The following is a 17,127-nucleotide window of genomic DNA, read 5'->3' on the forward strand; positions in this document are numbered from 1 at the left end:
CTTCATTAACATCTAATAGACCCAAAAGGAAATCAAGTTTGCCCTTTTGCTGACGTAGCAAATCCCTTCCCAGAATTACTGTTACACTTATGTCAACAGCTACACAGAAAATTTCAACAAACTTTGCGCTGCCGGGAAACCATTTACACAATAAACAAGTTTTTCCCTCAAAACAAAGCGGTAAACCTTTTACAGAGGCGGTTCGTATGTCAGATGACTCCAAACGCGCAAGGGAAGAATCCATCTTCGCCAGAGTTGATTCTCGTATAACACTGATAACGTTTCCAGAATTTATTAGAGCGGCCAAGAAGATATCCAAAACTTTAGGACGGGTGAGGAGGGATTGAATCCCATATATTGGGTCCAGTTGTGTTATTTAGTAAACACGATAAGACAAAAATCTTTCTATATTATTAGTTTTTATTACGCGTTTTCCTGTGGGCAGTTTCTTTTTGTATGAGAACTAGATCCACATGCCCAACAGTTGCGACAATTGTTTTTGGTGTGCCCTTTACGGTTGCACTGATAGCTAACTATTTCCGTTTTAAAATTAACGCTTCAATTGACGCTTGGCGAAGAGATTAATTAGAGAGAGGTCTTCAAGGCGACCACAAATTAGAACTTCTACGGAATGCAGATGATGAGAAATCCATATTGTTCCTTTAATTTGTTTTTTACCTCTCCCTAGAGTTATATTGATTACGAGAAAACCCCTATCTTGGTGATTGAGAATGTTTGTCTGACTTATATGGTCTACTCGGTCGCTTAGAGTCTCTCCCGGAGTTAGAGTTAATTTGACTGATAGCCATCCTGTTCATCATCGAATCCATTCGATTCATAAGTCTATCATCTGGTCGTATTCCGTGAGCACTACTACTTAAAACATTATTAAATCCACCTTGGCTTGAAATCTCTAACCTGTAGATTGCATCCAAATGTACGGCTCTTTTTAAAGCATTCGCCAGGCAAATATCTTTTTCTTTCCTAAGTTCTAATCTAACAATCTGATCAAGCAATCCTTCCAGGAAAGCTTGCATAACAAGGTGTTCTCTGATTTCCTAAGAATCATCAGAATATGCCTTTTCAGCAAGAAGTTTCATATCTGCCAAAAACTCAGTAACTTTCTCGGACTCTCGTTGAGTTCGTTTTCTAAGTGCTCCTCTGAAAAATGTCGGAGGTTCTATATATTGTTTCTCAAATGCATTTCGCAGGTTTTTGTAACCATTTTTAGTCTCATCGTCCAGCGAAAGATATAACTCTATTGCACCAGCTCTTAGCCTATGTGGAAAAATCTGATGTCTTTTATCAGTGTATAGTCGATTACCATCGCCATCCAACTAGGGGGTACCACCAGCGTCTTTACGAGGCGCCAACCAACTTTGCAAATTACATAATAACTCAAATTGAGTGATATATGCCTATATTTCTCCCGTGCCATTAAAAAGTTCCGGTAAAAGCATACGAGCGGTATCCGTTGGGGTGGACATCTTGGTACGCAGCGTTCATTCGATCGTTTTACGTTTGGTTCGGAACCAACTGCTACTACTAAGTGCGCCGCACTTAAATTTTATTGATTGCTTCCGCCAAGAAACACAAAAAGTGCTCAATTTTTTGTTCAGAAGATAAACAAAAGCAATATAGGTTGCGCTACAACTTTATGGTTAAACTGTTTTGTTCTCCAGAATAAAATAATAAGTTACAATATAGTTTGGGTTAATCAAAAGATGTCATTCCTAGTCAACTTTTAATTTGAAAACTAGCCTGATTATTGTTTGTGATGGGGTTTAGGAGCACCTGTCACCAATCTAGCAACCCTACCCGTTTCTGTTATTCAAAACTCAAATCCGTCAATACTCATGGGTTCGACTTCGGTTTTATGAAAATGGTTACCAGAAAATCTCTCAGTCTTTCTGTTAAATACACTTATTTAACTTACATAGTTTTCTCTAAGATTTGGTTTGAATAACAATTGAGCCGAATGAATTCAATTCTAAGCGCCGGCTTGATATTAAAAAGGAAATTAGAACAGTGAAATAGAAATTTATGTACAATCTAATATTGAGAGTTCTTCTGCCTCTGGGGATTTGTACCACATGCTAGCGATAAGAGTTCAATTTCTGACGTTTATAAAGTACTATGAATTTTTTTAAGAACGACCAAAGAACTCTCAACTACCAAGCTATAATAACTAAGCGAAATGACTCAACAGAATCCTGGTTGTTACAACCCTAGACTAATTTGAAGTAAGGACAGACTAAGAAGTCATAAGCCATTCCAGTTTCAAGTACACTTATACATTTTAGATCATTTGAGAGGTAACTCAATACGTCATGATATGAGGTCCAAATCGTTGTTTTTAATTCTTCCTAATATAACCTGGAAGCCGAGGATTCATAACTTGTCGTGGTCGATAACACGAGTCAAAACAATTTATTGAATTGAAACTTTATTTGAAATTGCAACTGAAAATATACAAAATTTAGCTCGTAATTATTGTACGTATCTATGCAAAAATATACAGAGAGAAATTAGATCAGCTAAAAATATTTTAGTTGTTTGACATGTGAATAGATCTTAGTTCCGAATCACGGATGTGATTTTCTGTTTTCATCAACATTTCATGAGAATCATATATGGCCTTGATACAAACGAGTTTATCAGTCGGAGGTCGATGGATGTTAGAATTATGTTTCTATGGAGGGAGAATTTACATCTGACATCTGATTGATAGGTCAATAAGATAATGATAGCGCCAAAGCAAAATCACAATCGAGTTTAGTTATGTGGCCAATACTTTTGGACATAGCAGCAGAGTTCATTGGTTAAGTTCTTCTTTTGTTTTCTGACCCTTTATCAAATAATAGGTTTTAAGTTAATTGATGTTCTTTCGAAACCATCACATAACAGATATAAGAATATTAACAAAGCAGAAAATCTGAGATTAGGTAGCAAAATATTCTGCAAAGCTTGTTCTGCAAAAGGTTTTTAGGAAACGGAAGTTCGCCTTTGTGATCGGTGGCACATTCCATTTTTAATTATCAGCACCGGTGCCGCTTAAGAAGCTAGTTATCACATAAGTTTCTGTTTACTTGAAATTTGACCGGATGATTTATCCATAGTATTTCATTCATCAATGAACTTTCTCCCTGATCAGACGAATTTCGAGCGCACACATGTTCCCGGTGCGCTCGAATTACATGGTCTGGAAAAGGCTTCGAGCGCACTTTTGTCTGGAAAATGGTCTGGAACTTGCCTGATCAGAGGCCACTTTGTTCTGGGACGGTCTGATCAGAGGTCACTTTGGTCTGGGACGGTCTGATCAGAGTCAGTTTCAAGCGCACACAAGTCTGATCAGAGGCCGATTCGAGCGCACACTAGTCTGACCAGAGACCAATTCGAGCGACATTTTTTTCAAGTTTTTTTGTTTTCTTACTGACTTTTGTTGTCTCGGGTAAGAGACAACAATAAAACAGCATTCTGATTCGGAACTTCATCTGAAAATCTGATGGGTTTGATCAGAACCAAGGGGTCCAGTTGATAACAACTGCCGGTCCCCTCAAGAAAAGATTTTGACTTAAAGTAGATTAAGACGTTTTTATGCAGAGCTGTCTAAGTTCATTTTTTCAGTTAAAAGCATAAAAAAATGGACTACCCAGTAATTTTTTGATCATTTTTTTCGATTTACTTTCATTAACAATACTTTCAGGATTGGTCTTTTGTTAGTTGAATATAAGATTGATAAAATGATATATGAAATGAATATATTATAACGATATTGAGAGATTTGTTCATGTTTAAAATCACTCTCTGATCAGACTATTTCGAACGCACTTTAGTCTGGACAATGGTCTGGAACTCGTCTGGACAATGGTCTGGAACTTGTCTGATCAGGGGTCACTTGGGTCTGGAACTCGCCTGATCAGAGGCGGCTTCGAGCGCACTTCGAGCGCACAATGATCTTCGAGCGCATTCTTGTCTGATCAGAGGTCACTTCGGTCTGGGACGGTCTGATCAGAGGTCCCACTTGTCTGGGACGGTCTGATCAGAGGCGATTTCGAGCGCGACCTCAACCTGGGCTATGTTGAAAATGCATTATTCGAAAGGTATTTGCCAAGATGTCCTATTTAGGTTTTGTCAGCATTTTAGTCGACCCATACTAGACAAGTAATGATAAATGGTCAATTTTCTTGCAATTCCGCATTTTTATGAAATAGCAGCTGTTGAGTTTTTTAAACAAAAACCAGCTTTTGACCGTTTTTGTCCTGTGTTTCTAGAAGGTAGTAATGTTTGATCGCTTGCCATACGTATCCAGAAAGCTCAAATTATTAAATTTTCTTAAATTAACACATGAAAACTTTTCCTTATCTTATCATAAAGCATAAACTTTGACTAAATGATAGGGTCTGATCAAAGGTAATTTCAGTTTGGGGTTTCAACCTGGGTACGAATTCTCCCTAGAAAAACAATTAAACAAGTGCTAAAAATCATGAATTACTAGCAGGCCCGCAAAAGCATCACAAGAAAATCATTTAAAAGAAAAGATAGGTTTAAAAAATCAGATTTTTTTTTGCATCACCTGGGGCTGGAACCTATTCCCCTCGTTCAAAAGCAATAGGTATTACGTTTCGTCACCGATGTGTTTGGTTTGAGTTTATTACCTTATGTGCCAACAATTTTTTGTCCAACCACGTTTTCTGCTTTACCATTTTGCATATTTAAGGAGCGCTCAGACTTGTACAGATACGATATTCTACATGGTGGCATAGTGTAACTCAAGTTCTACGTTAGGCTGCATGTTTAAGGAGCGTTAACATGCGATGATACGGAGATTAAACATGCGAAAGAGAAAAGAGAGAGGAAAGAAACGAAAGAGAAAAGACAGAGGAAAGAAAAAGGAAGGCGGAAAAAGAAAAGAAAAAGAGAACAAAAGAAACAACAGAAAAAAGAAAAGCAGAAAAGAATAACAGAAAAAAAGAGGAAAGAAAGAAAGAGAGAGACAAGAGAGACGAAAACGACAGAGAGCAAAGAGAAAAGCATGACAGAAAACAGAAGGAGAAAAGAAAGAGAAGGCAGAAAAGAAAAAGAAACGAAAGAGAAAGGGAAAACAAAAAGGAAAAAAATAACAAAAACCTAAAGAAAAAACGAAAGAGAGGAACCAAAGAGAGGAACAAAAGAGAGAAGAAGGAGAAAGAGAGGCCAAAAAAGAACAGAAGAAAAGAGAAAAGAATGGAAAAAAAATGAGAAAAAGAAACAAAAAAGAGAAAGGCAGAACAAAGAATAGAAAAAAAGGAAACGAAAGAGAAAAGTAAGGAAGACAACAGAGCAGAAAAGCGGAAAAGAGAGGGGAAAAAGAAGACAGAAACAAAAGACACAAAAGAGAAAACCGAAGGAAGAGAAAAGAGAGAAGTGCGAGAAGAAAGACAGAAAAGAAAGAGAAAAGCAAGAGATAAAAAGGAAAGAAAAAGGAAAAGAAAGCGAAAGGAAGGAAAAAACGAAATAGAAAAGAGACTGAAAAAAAAGACCGAAAGGAAAAAGAAAAAACAAGAGAGAAAAGGAAAAAAAGACAGACAAGAAAAGGCAGACAATTAAAAAGAAAATACAAAAATGAAGAGAAACGGAAAAATAAAAGCGAAAAACAATTCAGAAAAGAAAAGAAGAGGAAAGCAGGAGAGAAAAGAAAGAAAGAAAGAAAAAGAAAGGCAGAAAAAAAGATAGAGAGAAAAAAGGGAAACAATAGAAAAAAGAAAGGCTTAAAAGAAAAAAATAAAAAAAGAAAAGAAGGACGGAAACGAAGGACAAAAAAAGAAAGTGAAAATCAAGACAGAAAAGATAAAGAGACGGGAAAACGAAGAAGAAGGGCTGACAAGAGGAACAAAAGAGAAAAATGAGAGACAGGTAAAAAACGAAAAAAAAACAGAACAACAGAGAAAAGAAGATGAAATAAGGAGAAAGTAAAACAAACAAAAGAGAAGAAAGGCAGCAAAAGAAAAGCAGAAAGGCAAAAGCCAAAAGAACACAATGAAGAGGGAAGAACACAGAAATACAGAAACGAAAAACAAGAGAGAGAAAACCAAGAGAAGAGACAAAGAGAAAAGAAAGATAGCAAAGGAAGAGCAAAAAAGAGAAAGGCAGAACAAAGAATAGAAAAAAGGAAACGAAAGAGAAAATTAAGGAGGAGAACAGAGCGGAAAAGCGGAAAAGAGAGGGGAAAAAAAGAAGGCAGAAACAAAAGACACAAAAGAGAAAACCGAAGGAAGAGAAAAGAGAGAAGTGAGAGAATAAAGACAGAAAAGAAAGAGAAAAGCAAGAGATAAAAAGGAAAGAAAAAGGAAAAGAAAGCGAAAGGAAGGAAAAAACGAAATAGAAAAGAGACTGAAAAGAAAGACCGAAAGGAAAAAGAAAAAACAAGAGAGAAAAGGAAAAAAAGACAGACAAGAAAAGGCTGACAATTAAAAAGAAAATACAAAAATGAAGAGAAACGGAGAAATAAAAGCGAAAAGCAATTCAGAAAAGAAAAGAAGAGGAAAGCAGGAGAGAAAAGAAAGAAAAAAAGAAAAAGAAAGGCAGGAGAGAAGGAGATAGAGAGAAAAAAGGAAACAATAGAAAAAGGAAAGGCTTAAATGAAAAAAAAATAAAAAGGAGAAAAGAAGAACGGAAACGAAGGACAAAAAAAAGTGAAAAGCAAGACAGAAAAGATAAAGAGACGGGGAAACGAAGAAGAAGGGCTGACAAGAGGAACGAAAGAGAAAAAAAGGGAGAAAGGTAAAAAACGAAAAAAAAACAGAACAACAGAGAAAAGAAGGTGAAATAAGGAGAAAGTAAAACAAACAAAAAAGAAAGGCAGCAAAAGAAAAGCAGAAAGGCAAAAGCGAAAAGAACACAATGAAGAGTTAAGAGCACAGAAAAACAGAAACGAAAGACAAGAGAGAGAAAACCAAGAGAGAAGACAAAGAGAAAAGAAAGATAGCAAAAGAAGAGCAAAGAAGAAGATAAAAAGATAGACAAAAACAAAAGAGAATAGAAAGTGGAAAGATGAGAAAAAGAGAGAAAAAGACAGAGCATATAGAAAGGCAGCGAAACAAAAGAAAATAAAGATAAAGAGAGTAAAGAAAGCGAGAAAAGCAAATCAAAAAAGAAAAGAATAGAGAAAGAAAGAAAAGCAAGAGAGAAAAGGCACAGAGAAAAGGCAGAAGAAAGAGAAAAAGAAACGATACAGAGAAAAGAGACAGAAACAAAAGATAGAGAAAGAAGAAAGAGAAAAGAACGAGAAGGCAGAAGAAACTCAGAACAGAAAGAGAAAAGCAAGAGAAGAAAAAGGAAAGCGCAAAGACCAAAAAACTGAAGAAAACGAAAGAGAAGAACAAAAGAGAGAAAGATTAGAAAGAAACGCACAAAAAAATTTTAAAAAAGAAAAAACAAAGGAACAAAAGAGAAGAAAGGCAGAAAAAAACAGAAAAGTGAAAAGAAACAAAAGAAAAAAGAAAAGAAGAGAAAAGAAAAAGAGAAGGAAAAAGACTGAAAGGAAAGAGAAAAGAGAAAAGAAAGCCAAAAGAAAGAAAGATGCAATACAGAAGAGAGAAAGAGAAAAGAAAGCGAAAGTAACGAGAGAGAGAGAGACACAAAAAACAGAAAAGCGAAGAGAGAAACTGAAACAAAAATACAGAGAAGAGAAAACAACACGAGAAAAGCAAATCAGAAAAGAAGGAGAAAAGAAACAGAAGAGAAAAGCAAGATACAAATGGAGAGAATAAAGACAAAAGAAAGAGAAAAAGAAACAATACAGAAAAAAAAGAGAAAGAAACGAAAGATAGAGATCGAAGAGAAAAGCCAGAAACTTAAAAAGTAGAAGAAAGACCGAAAAAAGGAGAAAAACAGAAAGAAGAGCGAGAAAATAGAAGGAGAGAAAAAAGGCAGAAGAAAAAAGAAAAGAAAAAAGACAGAAACAAATAAAAGAAAGAGAGAGGAAAGAGAGAAAAGCTAGAGAAAGGGAGAGAGAAAAGACAGAAAGGAAAGAGAAAGAAACGATACAGAGAAAAGAGACAGAAACAAAAGATAGAGAAAGAAAAGAAAAGGAAGAAAAGTCAGAAGAAACTCAGAACAGAAAGAGAAAAGCAACAGAAAGAAAAAACGGAAAGGAAAGCGAAAAGAACGAAAAACTGATGAAAAAACGAAAGACAAGAACAAAATAGAGAAGGATTAGAAAGAAAGGAGAAAAACAGAAAAAAAGAATAGAAGAAAAAGAAAAACAACAAAGAAACAAAAGAGAGAAAGGCAGAAAAAAACAGATAAGAGAAAAGAAATAAAAGAGAAAAGAAAAGAAGATAAAAGAAAGAGATCAAGAGAAAGACCGAAAGGAAACAAAAAAAAACGAAAAGAAAGAAGCGAAAGAGAATAGAAAGAAAGGAAAGAAAAAGGAGAGAGAGAGAGAGAGAGGAAAGAAAAAAGACAGAAAAAAAACAGAAAAGACAGAAAAAAAATACAAAGAAGGTAGAGAAAACAAAGCAAGAAAGTCAAATCAGAAAAGAAGAAAATAAAACGAAGAGAAAGGTAGGATACAAATGAAGAGAAAAAAGACAGAAAAGAAAGAGAAAAAGAAACAAAACAGAGAAAAGAGGAAGAAAGCAAAGACAGAGAAAGAAGAGAAAAACAATAAAACTAAAATCAGAAGACAAGAAAGATGAAAAACACAAAAATGAGAACGAGAAAAAAGAAGAAAGAGATAAAAGAAAGACAGAAGAATAGAAAAGAGAACAGAAAAAAAAGAGACAAAAGACAGAAAAGAAAGGAAAGGCAGAAAAGGAGGACAAAAAAAAGAGAAAGCAACAGAAAGACAGCAACGAAAGACAGAAAAGAAAGAGAGAAGCTAGAGAGAAGAGAGAAAAAAATGAGAAAGAACAAGAAACTGAAGCGAGAAACGAGAGAAAGGATCAAAAGAGGGCCAAAAGAATGAGAAAGGCAAAAAAACAGAAAAGAAACGCAGAGAAGGAAGACGGAAGAGAAAAAGACATAACAAAGACAAAAGAAAAACAGACAGGAAATACAGAAAAGAGAGCAAAGCAAGAGATAAACAAAAGAGAGAAAAGAAAGATGAGAAAAGACAGACAAAAGCAAACGGGAAAAAAGAGAATAAAGAAAAGAAAAAAAGAGAGAAAAGAAAGACAGAAAAAAGAGAAACGATACAAAGAAAAGAAACAGAAACGAAAGATAGAGAAAGAAGAAAGAGAAAAGGAAGAAAAGGCAGAAGATAGCCTGAACAGAAAAAGAAAAGCAAGAGAAAGAAAAATGGAGAGCAAAGCGAAGAGAACGAATAACTGAAGAATAACGAAAGAGAAGAACAAAAGAGAGAAGGAATAGAAAGAAAGCCAAAAAAGAATAGAAAAAAGAACAAAAAGGACAACAAAAAACGAAAAAAAACAAAAGAGAGGAAAGGCAGAAAAAGAAACAAAAAGAGAAAAGAAACAAAAGAGAAAAGAGAGGAAGAGAAAAGAAAAAGATAAAGAGATAGACAGAAAGGAAAGAGGAAAGCGAAAAGAAAGAAAGAAAGAAAGAAAGAAAGAAAGAAAGAAAGAAAGAAAGAAAGAAAGAAAGAAAGAAGAGAAAGAGAAGAGAGACAGAAAAGAAAGAGAGAAAGGAACGAGGTAGGAGAAAAAATACAGAAAAAGACAAGAAAGAGAGAAAAGACAGAAACTTAAAAAAACATAAGGAAAAGAAGAGAAAAAAAGAGAGAAAAGCAAACAGGAAAAGAAGGAGAGAAGAAAAAGAAGAGAAAAGCAGGATACAAATGAAGAGAAAAATCCTGAAAAAAAAACAATACAGAGAAAAGAAAAAGAAACGAAAGACAAAGGAGAAAGAGAAAAGAAAAAAAAGAAAAAGCAGAAGAAAGGCACAAAAAACAGAAAAACAGAACTGAGAGCAAGAAAAAACAAGAAAGATAAAAGAAAGGATGAAGAAGAGAAAAAAGAACAGAAAAGAGACGAAAGACGGAAACGAAAGAGACAAAAGCAGGAGAGAAAAGAACGAAACCAAAAAAGGAAAGGCAAAAAAGAATGATAGAAAAAAGAGAGAAAAAGAAAGACAGAAACGAAATACAGAAAAGAAAACGAGAAGCGAGAGAGAGAAGGGAAAAAAATGAGAAAGAACAAGAAATTGAAGAAACAAAATCAAAAGAGGGCGACAGGAATCAGAAAGGTAGAAAAAAAACAGAAAAGAAAGACGGAAGAGGAAAAGACAAAACAAAAGCAAAAACAGACAGGAAATACAGAAAAGAGAGAAAAATAAGACAGAAAAGCAAGAGATAAGCAAAAGAGAGAAAAGAATGATGAGAAAAGACAGCAGAAAACGGGAAAAAAGAGAGTAGAAAGAGAAAAGAAAGAAAGAAAGAGAGAAACGAAAGACAGAAAAGCAAGAGATAAACGAAAGAGAGAAAAGATAGAAGAAAAAAGACAGACAAAAGAAAACTGGAAAAAGAGATTAGAAGGAGAAAAGAGAGACAACAGAGAAAATAGCAACAAAAGAAGGGAAAAGGAAACCAGAAATTAAAGAGTAGCTAAAGAGGAACGAAAGAGAAAAAAGAAAGACAAATAAAAAGAACAGAAAAGAAAAAGAGAAAGAAACAGAAGGGAGAAAAGAGAAAGAAACGAAAGACAGAAAAGAAAGCGAGAAGAGAGAGACGGAAGAGAAAAAACAAAAAGAGAAAAGAAGGACAAAAAAGACAGACAGGAAACACAGAGAAGAGAATGAAAAGAATGAAAAGCAAGAGATAATCGAAAGAAAGAAGAGAATAGACAGACAGACGAAAATAACAAAAAAATGGAATAGAAAGAGAAAAGAAAGAAACAAGAGAGAAAAAGACACAGGAAAAACAAAAAAAGAGAGAAAAGCCGGAGAGGAAAGACAGAAAAAAAGCAACAGAGAAAAGAAGGACTGAAAAGAAAGAGAAAAGCAAAAGAGAAGAACAGAAAGGAAAAAAAGATACGAAAAACTAAAGACAAGCGGATGCGTAACAAAGAGAAAAAGAAAGACAAAAGAAAGATAAAAGAACAGAAAACAAATAGAGAGAAAAGAACAGAAAACTAGAAAAGAAAAAGACAAAAGAGAAAAAAGACATAAGGAAAACAGAAGAGAAAGGAAAACGAAAGAGAGAAAAGAATGAGAAAAAGAAAGACAAATAAAAAGAACAGAAAAGAAAAAGAGAAAGAAACGAAAGACAGAAAAGAAAGCGAGAAAAGATAGACGAAAGAGAAAAAAACAAAAAGAGAAAAGAAAGACAAAAAGACAGACAGGAAACACAGAGAAGAGAATGAAAAGCAGGAGATAATCGAAAGAATTAAAGAAGAGAATAGACAGACAGACGAAAACAACAGAAAAATCGAATTGAAAGGGAAAGAAAGAAACAAGAGAAAAAGACAAAGGAAAAACAAAAAAAGAGAAAAGCCGGAGAGAAAAGACAGAAAAAAAGCAACAGAAAAAAAACAACTGAAGAGAAAGAGAAAAGCAAAAGAGAAGAACAGAAAGGAAAAAAAGATACGAGAAACTAAAGACAAGCGGATGACGAACAAAGAGAAAAACAAAGACAAAAGAAGGATATAAAGAACAGAAAACAAATAGAGAGAAAAGAACAGAAAAAAAAGAAAAGAAAAAGACAAAAGAGAGAAAAGACAGACAAGGAATACAGAAGAGAATGGAAAACGAAAGAGGGGGGAGAAAAAATGAACGAAAAAGAAAAGAAATACAGGAAAAAAGACGAAAGAGAAAAGATACAGAAAAAAGACATAAGAAAGAGAAAAGAAATTGCAACAATCTGTTGAGAATTTAAAAACGCTACACAAAATCTTGACCGTGTTGCATTTCTATCTAGGTGATTCAAATTTCTTTATCATCTTTTTATCACTTAAATGGACAATTTTTCATCTTCGATTTCATTCCGGACTTTTACTTAAAGAATCTTTATTCTGTCAATATCTGTGATGCTTCGCAGATGTCATTCAAGGACTGTTTTCGTGTGACAAATTTTTCGGCGATAGAATATTTTTTATCAGCAGGTTTTCAGTCATTGACCTATTTTTGGATCCGCAGTTTTTCAGTCATTGACCTTTTTGGCACATGCAGGTTTTCGGACATTGGCAGCTTTTCGGTCAATGACCTATTTTTGCATCCACGGCTAATCAGTCATTGACCTTTACGGCATAGGTAGCCTTTCGGTCAAAGACTATTCTCGCAATAGCAAGCATGCATGCAAAACGATATGGCGCATGGTGTTCAGTGGCTCTCTGTCGACGTTGAATTAATAGCTGCTTAACAGCAAGGGCTTTAGCCTAGTGGTTTGCGAACGTTTTTATACCCTGATTGAACTCAACAGACCCCGGTTCGAATCCACCTCATAGCGCATGTAATGCATGTAAAACGCTAGGCTGCATGTTTAAGTGACGCTAAAACATGTGAAGATTAGGAGCTTAAACATGGTGACATAGCATTCGAGTTAGAATTAATATATAGATTTATATAGCTTGAAAACATGTGCAAAAATGTGAGGGTAGTCTTGAGTAACCTTGACAAATTTGGGATCGTATTCATTCACGTCTGTGACAGAAATGTAGACAAGTCCAGTAGCTGAGAGACAGTTGCGCGCACCTCGTGAGTCACACACTTTCACATACAGAATGACGTCATTCGCTGTTTCATAGTCAAGGCCATTAGTGGTCGTTGTTATCACCCCTTAAACAAAACACAATTTTGATTGCTTCTACGTTTTTTTTGTTTTCCGAATATCCAAGCTCCGTTAAAACATATTTATTATGAGCGTTCAAAATTTACGTGATATATTACACGAAAAGTAATATCAGTAGCAGAGTAATAGTTAATTCCCTAAGAAATGCAGAGTCCGTATTTTTCATTGACACGTTCATTGACACGTATTTTACATGTTCATTGGCTGATGTACATCGAGTATTGGGTTTAAACATTTTTAATAAAATCTTAATAATCATACTTAAAACAAATTTGTTTATGAAATTGAATAAACTATTTTACAATGAAATTGAACTGGCAAAACCTGCCAGTTAAGAAATGAAGTGTTATTTTATTGAAGAAAATGCTAATAACAGCTGCGCGATCTTGTTTGTAAGAATTTGAGACCAAATTTGGGTCTACATGAAACATGGTTAATATAAGGTTCTTCGTACTCTATCAACGTAAAAAAGGAACAATTTAATCCGAACTATTTGTGGAAATTCTTTAGTTGATGATTGATTTCATATCCAAGCACAATCGAAACCATCGACTGTTGTATGCATGAACTAACCTTCAGGAACGTTTTGGTTGAGTTCAATTTTTAATCATCTCTGCGTCTGCTTATAGGCTTTCAAAACAATTGGATTTGCATATCAAAACATGATTTCATGTCAAGTATTTTTGGTATCACTTGTATGTATATATTAACAACCTCTGAGCTTGCAACGTAAATCCAATCGAATATCTTTCAGAAAAAATTTGAAAAAAAAATTAAAGGATCAATTTCTTTTTGTGCCCTTCTTCGTGATAGCTAGTCCTCACACTTCTTGTTTTAAAAAAATCTGCAGAACAAAATTTTCAATAGTATGAGTGAACTAAATTACTTTAATTATCGAAAACTCAATTTGTTTTAATTTTTTGTCAAAATTAAGGAAACTATAATAGATGAGTCAGTTGACGCTCTAACTGTTCATTTGCAATTTCTAGACTAAAAAACATAAACAAATTGTAAAACAGAAATAAAAATCTATATTACCTATCAAAACGCACATATGGCTTTTTTCGGGCAAATTGACCAAATCGGGGACAAACGTGACTCTACTAGACACATTTATCTAGGATCTATGTCACTACTTACCACAGTCTTTTTGCATTCAATTAGTCTAAAGCTAGAGTTCCCAATTTTATTAACACTGACCCAAGTCATAGTTCAGAAATTAAATTTTGTTAATTAGATATTATGAGTACATTCAAATCAGCAATTTGCATATCAAGTCAGAAATTAGCAAAATGAATAACTTATATGTAAATCGTGATGAATTGGGTTTTCGATAGTTCAGAAACACAAATAGTGGACCAACGTGATGGCTATGGGCCGTGAATCCCCCCCCCCCCCCCCCGACGAAATGAAACAAATTTGATTGTTTTGTGAACGTTTTGCGGCACAATATGTGAGAACAATTAACTTTAATGATATTCTTGTCGAACCGTTATAAATATTCCAAGATATCCTTCAGTTTAGCTTGTTATTTTTGCGTAGAAATAGATTTCGGTATGTGTCATCAAATCCAACCAAAATTGTCTTGGTCCAGGCCGTTCCAGACCAAAAGTGCCCCTGATCAGACTTAAGGGCGCTCGACAGTTTTCTGTTCGCTGGAAGTGCGCTCGAAAGTTTTTGAGCGCTTTAGATGCACTCGACAGTATTAGTGCACGCATGCGCTCAAATCCGCTTCTCATCAGACTGAGTTGCGCTCGAAATAGTCTGATCAGGAACGTATTCAGTGAACATGCAAAGAAGTTATATTGAATAAACTTCTTTCAAAATAGCTTTTCATCGGGTCAAGGAGTGGTTCAAATGATTTCAACATTATATGATCAGAATCAGTTGCTCTTGAAGCCGTTTATGATCAGACCTAGTTGCGCTTGAATCCGCCTATGATCAGACTCAAGTGCGCTTGAATCCGCCTAGAATCAGACTCAAGTGCACTTGAATCCGCCTACGATCAGACTCAAGTGTGCTCGTTCCACCATCCAGCCCCTATAATTTGGAGCGCAAAAACGTCAGGTGTGCTCATACCTCAACCTGGGAATTTATCATCATCTGTCCTAATTTCCAGATTGTCCTTACCAAGAGTTGAATCCTGTATCTCGAAGTAAGCTGGGGAAGGGGGCGACTGTTTGGTGATGCTGTACCTCAAGTCAGTTGACAAGTCGTCACTCGGAGTCGCACTCAAAGTGGTGAGAGTAACGCCCGTGTTTGTATTCTCAGCCACTGTGTAGGCCCTAAGAGTACAACAAACTCTACATTAGATTTAAAAAAAGAGCAATATTTAGTTCTTATCTGAAATATTTGTTTTTAAAGGGCATTATTCGTTTTTTTTAAAAAAATTGGGAGTAATGGTTAAAAAAACTACCAACTGTCGATTCACACTGCTCAGCGTATCATCAGGAGTAAACATGAAAAGCGGAAATTTTTGGAAGTACGGTGGAATCAATAACATTTTGTAAACCTCAGTAGTGAACTCAATGAAATTTTTGTAAGGATTGAGGTGAAATCAGTGAAATTTGTGAAATTGCTGTGGTTGTGGTAAATGCTGTGAAAAAAAATCATCTTAATCAACCGACAGAAGTCACTGCTTATCCTTATTTTTTGTCATTCAATTATGCTAGGTTGCTGGTTTGGGAAAGAGATCTAAATTAGATTAATACCAAACAGAAGCAGGATTCCAGTTGGGTTTCTCATCGTTCACGTTGAGAATGTTCACAGTGAGTGCTGCTGTTGGGTATGAACCCAGACCACCTGTCTCGTCCTTGGCAACCACACTCACTGTCACAGAGGTCAAGGGGGCTTCGTAGTCCAGTTGGGCTATTTGGAACACTTGTCCAGTTGTCCGATCAATATCAAAATAGCCATTTGAGGAATCCAACTCGTAGTATACCTGAAGAGGTCAGAAGACTTCTAGGTTAACTTTTTACCAAGTGAAGCGAACCATGAATTATATTGACAGTAATCTTCATGACGAAGTGTAAGGATGTTTATTTCGTTACATAATTTGGCCAGATGTTTCCTTACACTTTACAATAAATTAAGAAGCTTGACAAAACTGGGCAAAAGTAACATACGCTATGAATAGGTGAAAAGAATTAAATGATACACAATGAACTAATCTTGAATTATCGTAAGGACTGCGGGTAAAACAATCTGTAAAAGATAGAATACCTAAAGGTAGAATATAGTAAACTGCATCTGCGTTATGAAAGTAGATATTTCAGCAAGGTTTCATTGAAACTTTCTAAAATTTTTAGGTGTTCTCAAAAATTACAAGTTTCTACATTCCGTATCAGTGTAATGTATATTATTGGTTTATTCTTCCGACAAACTTTAGTGGCGGCAGGAACTATATACTCAAATGGTTTTTTGTTAAGGCAAATTTGGCTGATCGATATCATCAGAGAAGAGAGTTGTGAGTGGTATCATTAGAAAGCTAGTTCAGCGCAGAATATAGAATCATGGCCGCAGATTGCCGGAAAATAGCCGCGATAGACGCTTGTGGCCTTCCATGAACTGAATTAACTAAATAAATAAGATAGACAGATCGACCACCAGTCCTTTACTAGAACGCAACTGAAAAAGTCAATTCCAAGAAGTATGGTCGTAGGAATCAAGAACCATCGATGTAGACGTCGAATTAAAAAAAACCCCGATGTCCCCAATAGTAGCCGCTATCGCTTTTCGGCTATTAATCAAAAAGATTTTTATTGAAAATTCATTCGTCCACGGAGTTATCGAGGTTCAAAATTCAGTAAACATTTGACTGATTTTCGTTATATTTGTTCAAATTTTCTGTAATTTTTTTTTAATTTTCCGCCATTTTTTGCAGATTTTGACTGAAAAATATGTTAACATTGTTAACGATAGTACTGATTGTTTTACCTATAAAGATGGAAAGGTATTGTTGAACTGTTTCCACCATTTTTTTTTGCTAAAACTCTAGCTGTTATTTCTAAAATTCAAACTTTTTTTATCATAAATGGCACAACTTAAGCTTCTTTTAGTCCACTTAGTTTAAAATCGCCGAACTGACACACCTCATAGCAATTTTACCTCTGACACAATCTTAGTAAACTCAACAGAGAGCAAGGTTTTTTGCGCTTTTTTGAGAGTGTTATTGAATTGATTTTCTGTCCGTGTTTAGATAAAAAAAACTCGAGAATTATCCAAGAGGCATCATTTTTTTCTTGACAAAATGAATATTTTACCAAATTATTCGAATCCAGAGTATTCGTAAGCGCTTGTTTTAGTTCAGCGCAAAACAGGTCCATTTTTGTCCCAAGGTTTTTTCGCAGTCCAAAAGTAGTTCGGATTGTAATAAGTAGCTGCCTTTTTTAAAAGTTTTT

General features: G+C 35.0%; 1 protein-coding gene and 1 pseudogene across 1 annotated transcript in view; one reads left to right on the top strand and one right to left on the bottom strand.

Moving 5' to 3' along the window:
- LOC142336674 (protocadherin Fat 4-like) overlaps positions 1-17,127 on the bottom strand; it is a 172,603-nt gene that overhangs the window by 42,132 nt on the left and 113,344 nt on the right. Inside the window, exons 21-23 of the mRNA XM_075385584.1 lie at positions 15,439-15,668; positions 14,858-15,012; positions 12,548-12,714 (exon numbers count right to left, since the gene is read on the bottom strand). Coding sequence (XP_075241699.1) covers positions 12,548-12,714; positions 14,858-15,012; positions 15,439-15,668 — 552 coding nt within the window. The remainder of the gene's footprint in view (positions 1-12,547; positions 12,715-14,857; positions 15,013-15,438; positions 15,669-17,127) is intronic.
- Positions 4,836-12,005, top strand: LOC142335815 (uncharacterized; annotated as a pseudogene).

Source organism: Convolutriloba macropyga, chromosome 3, assembly GCF_964194025.1.
Source record: "Convolutriloba macropyga chromosome 3, txConMacr16.3, whole genome shotgun sequence".
NCBI lineage: Eukaryota > Metazoa > Xenacoelomorpha > Acoela > Convolutidae > Convolutriloba > Convolutriloba macropyga.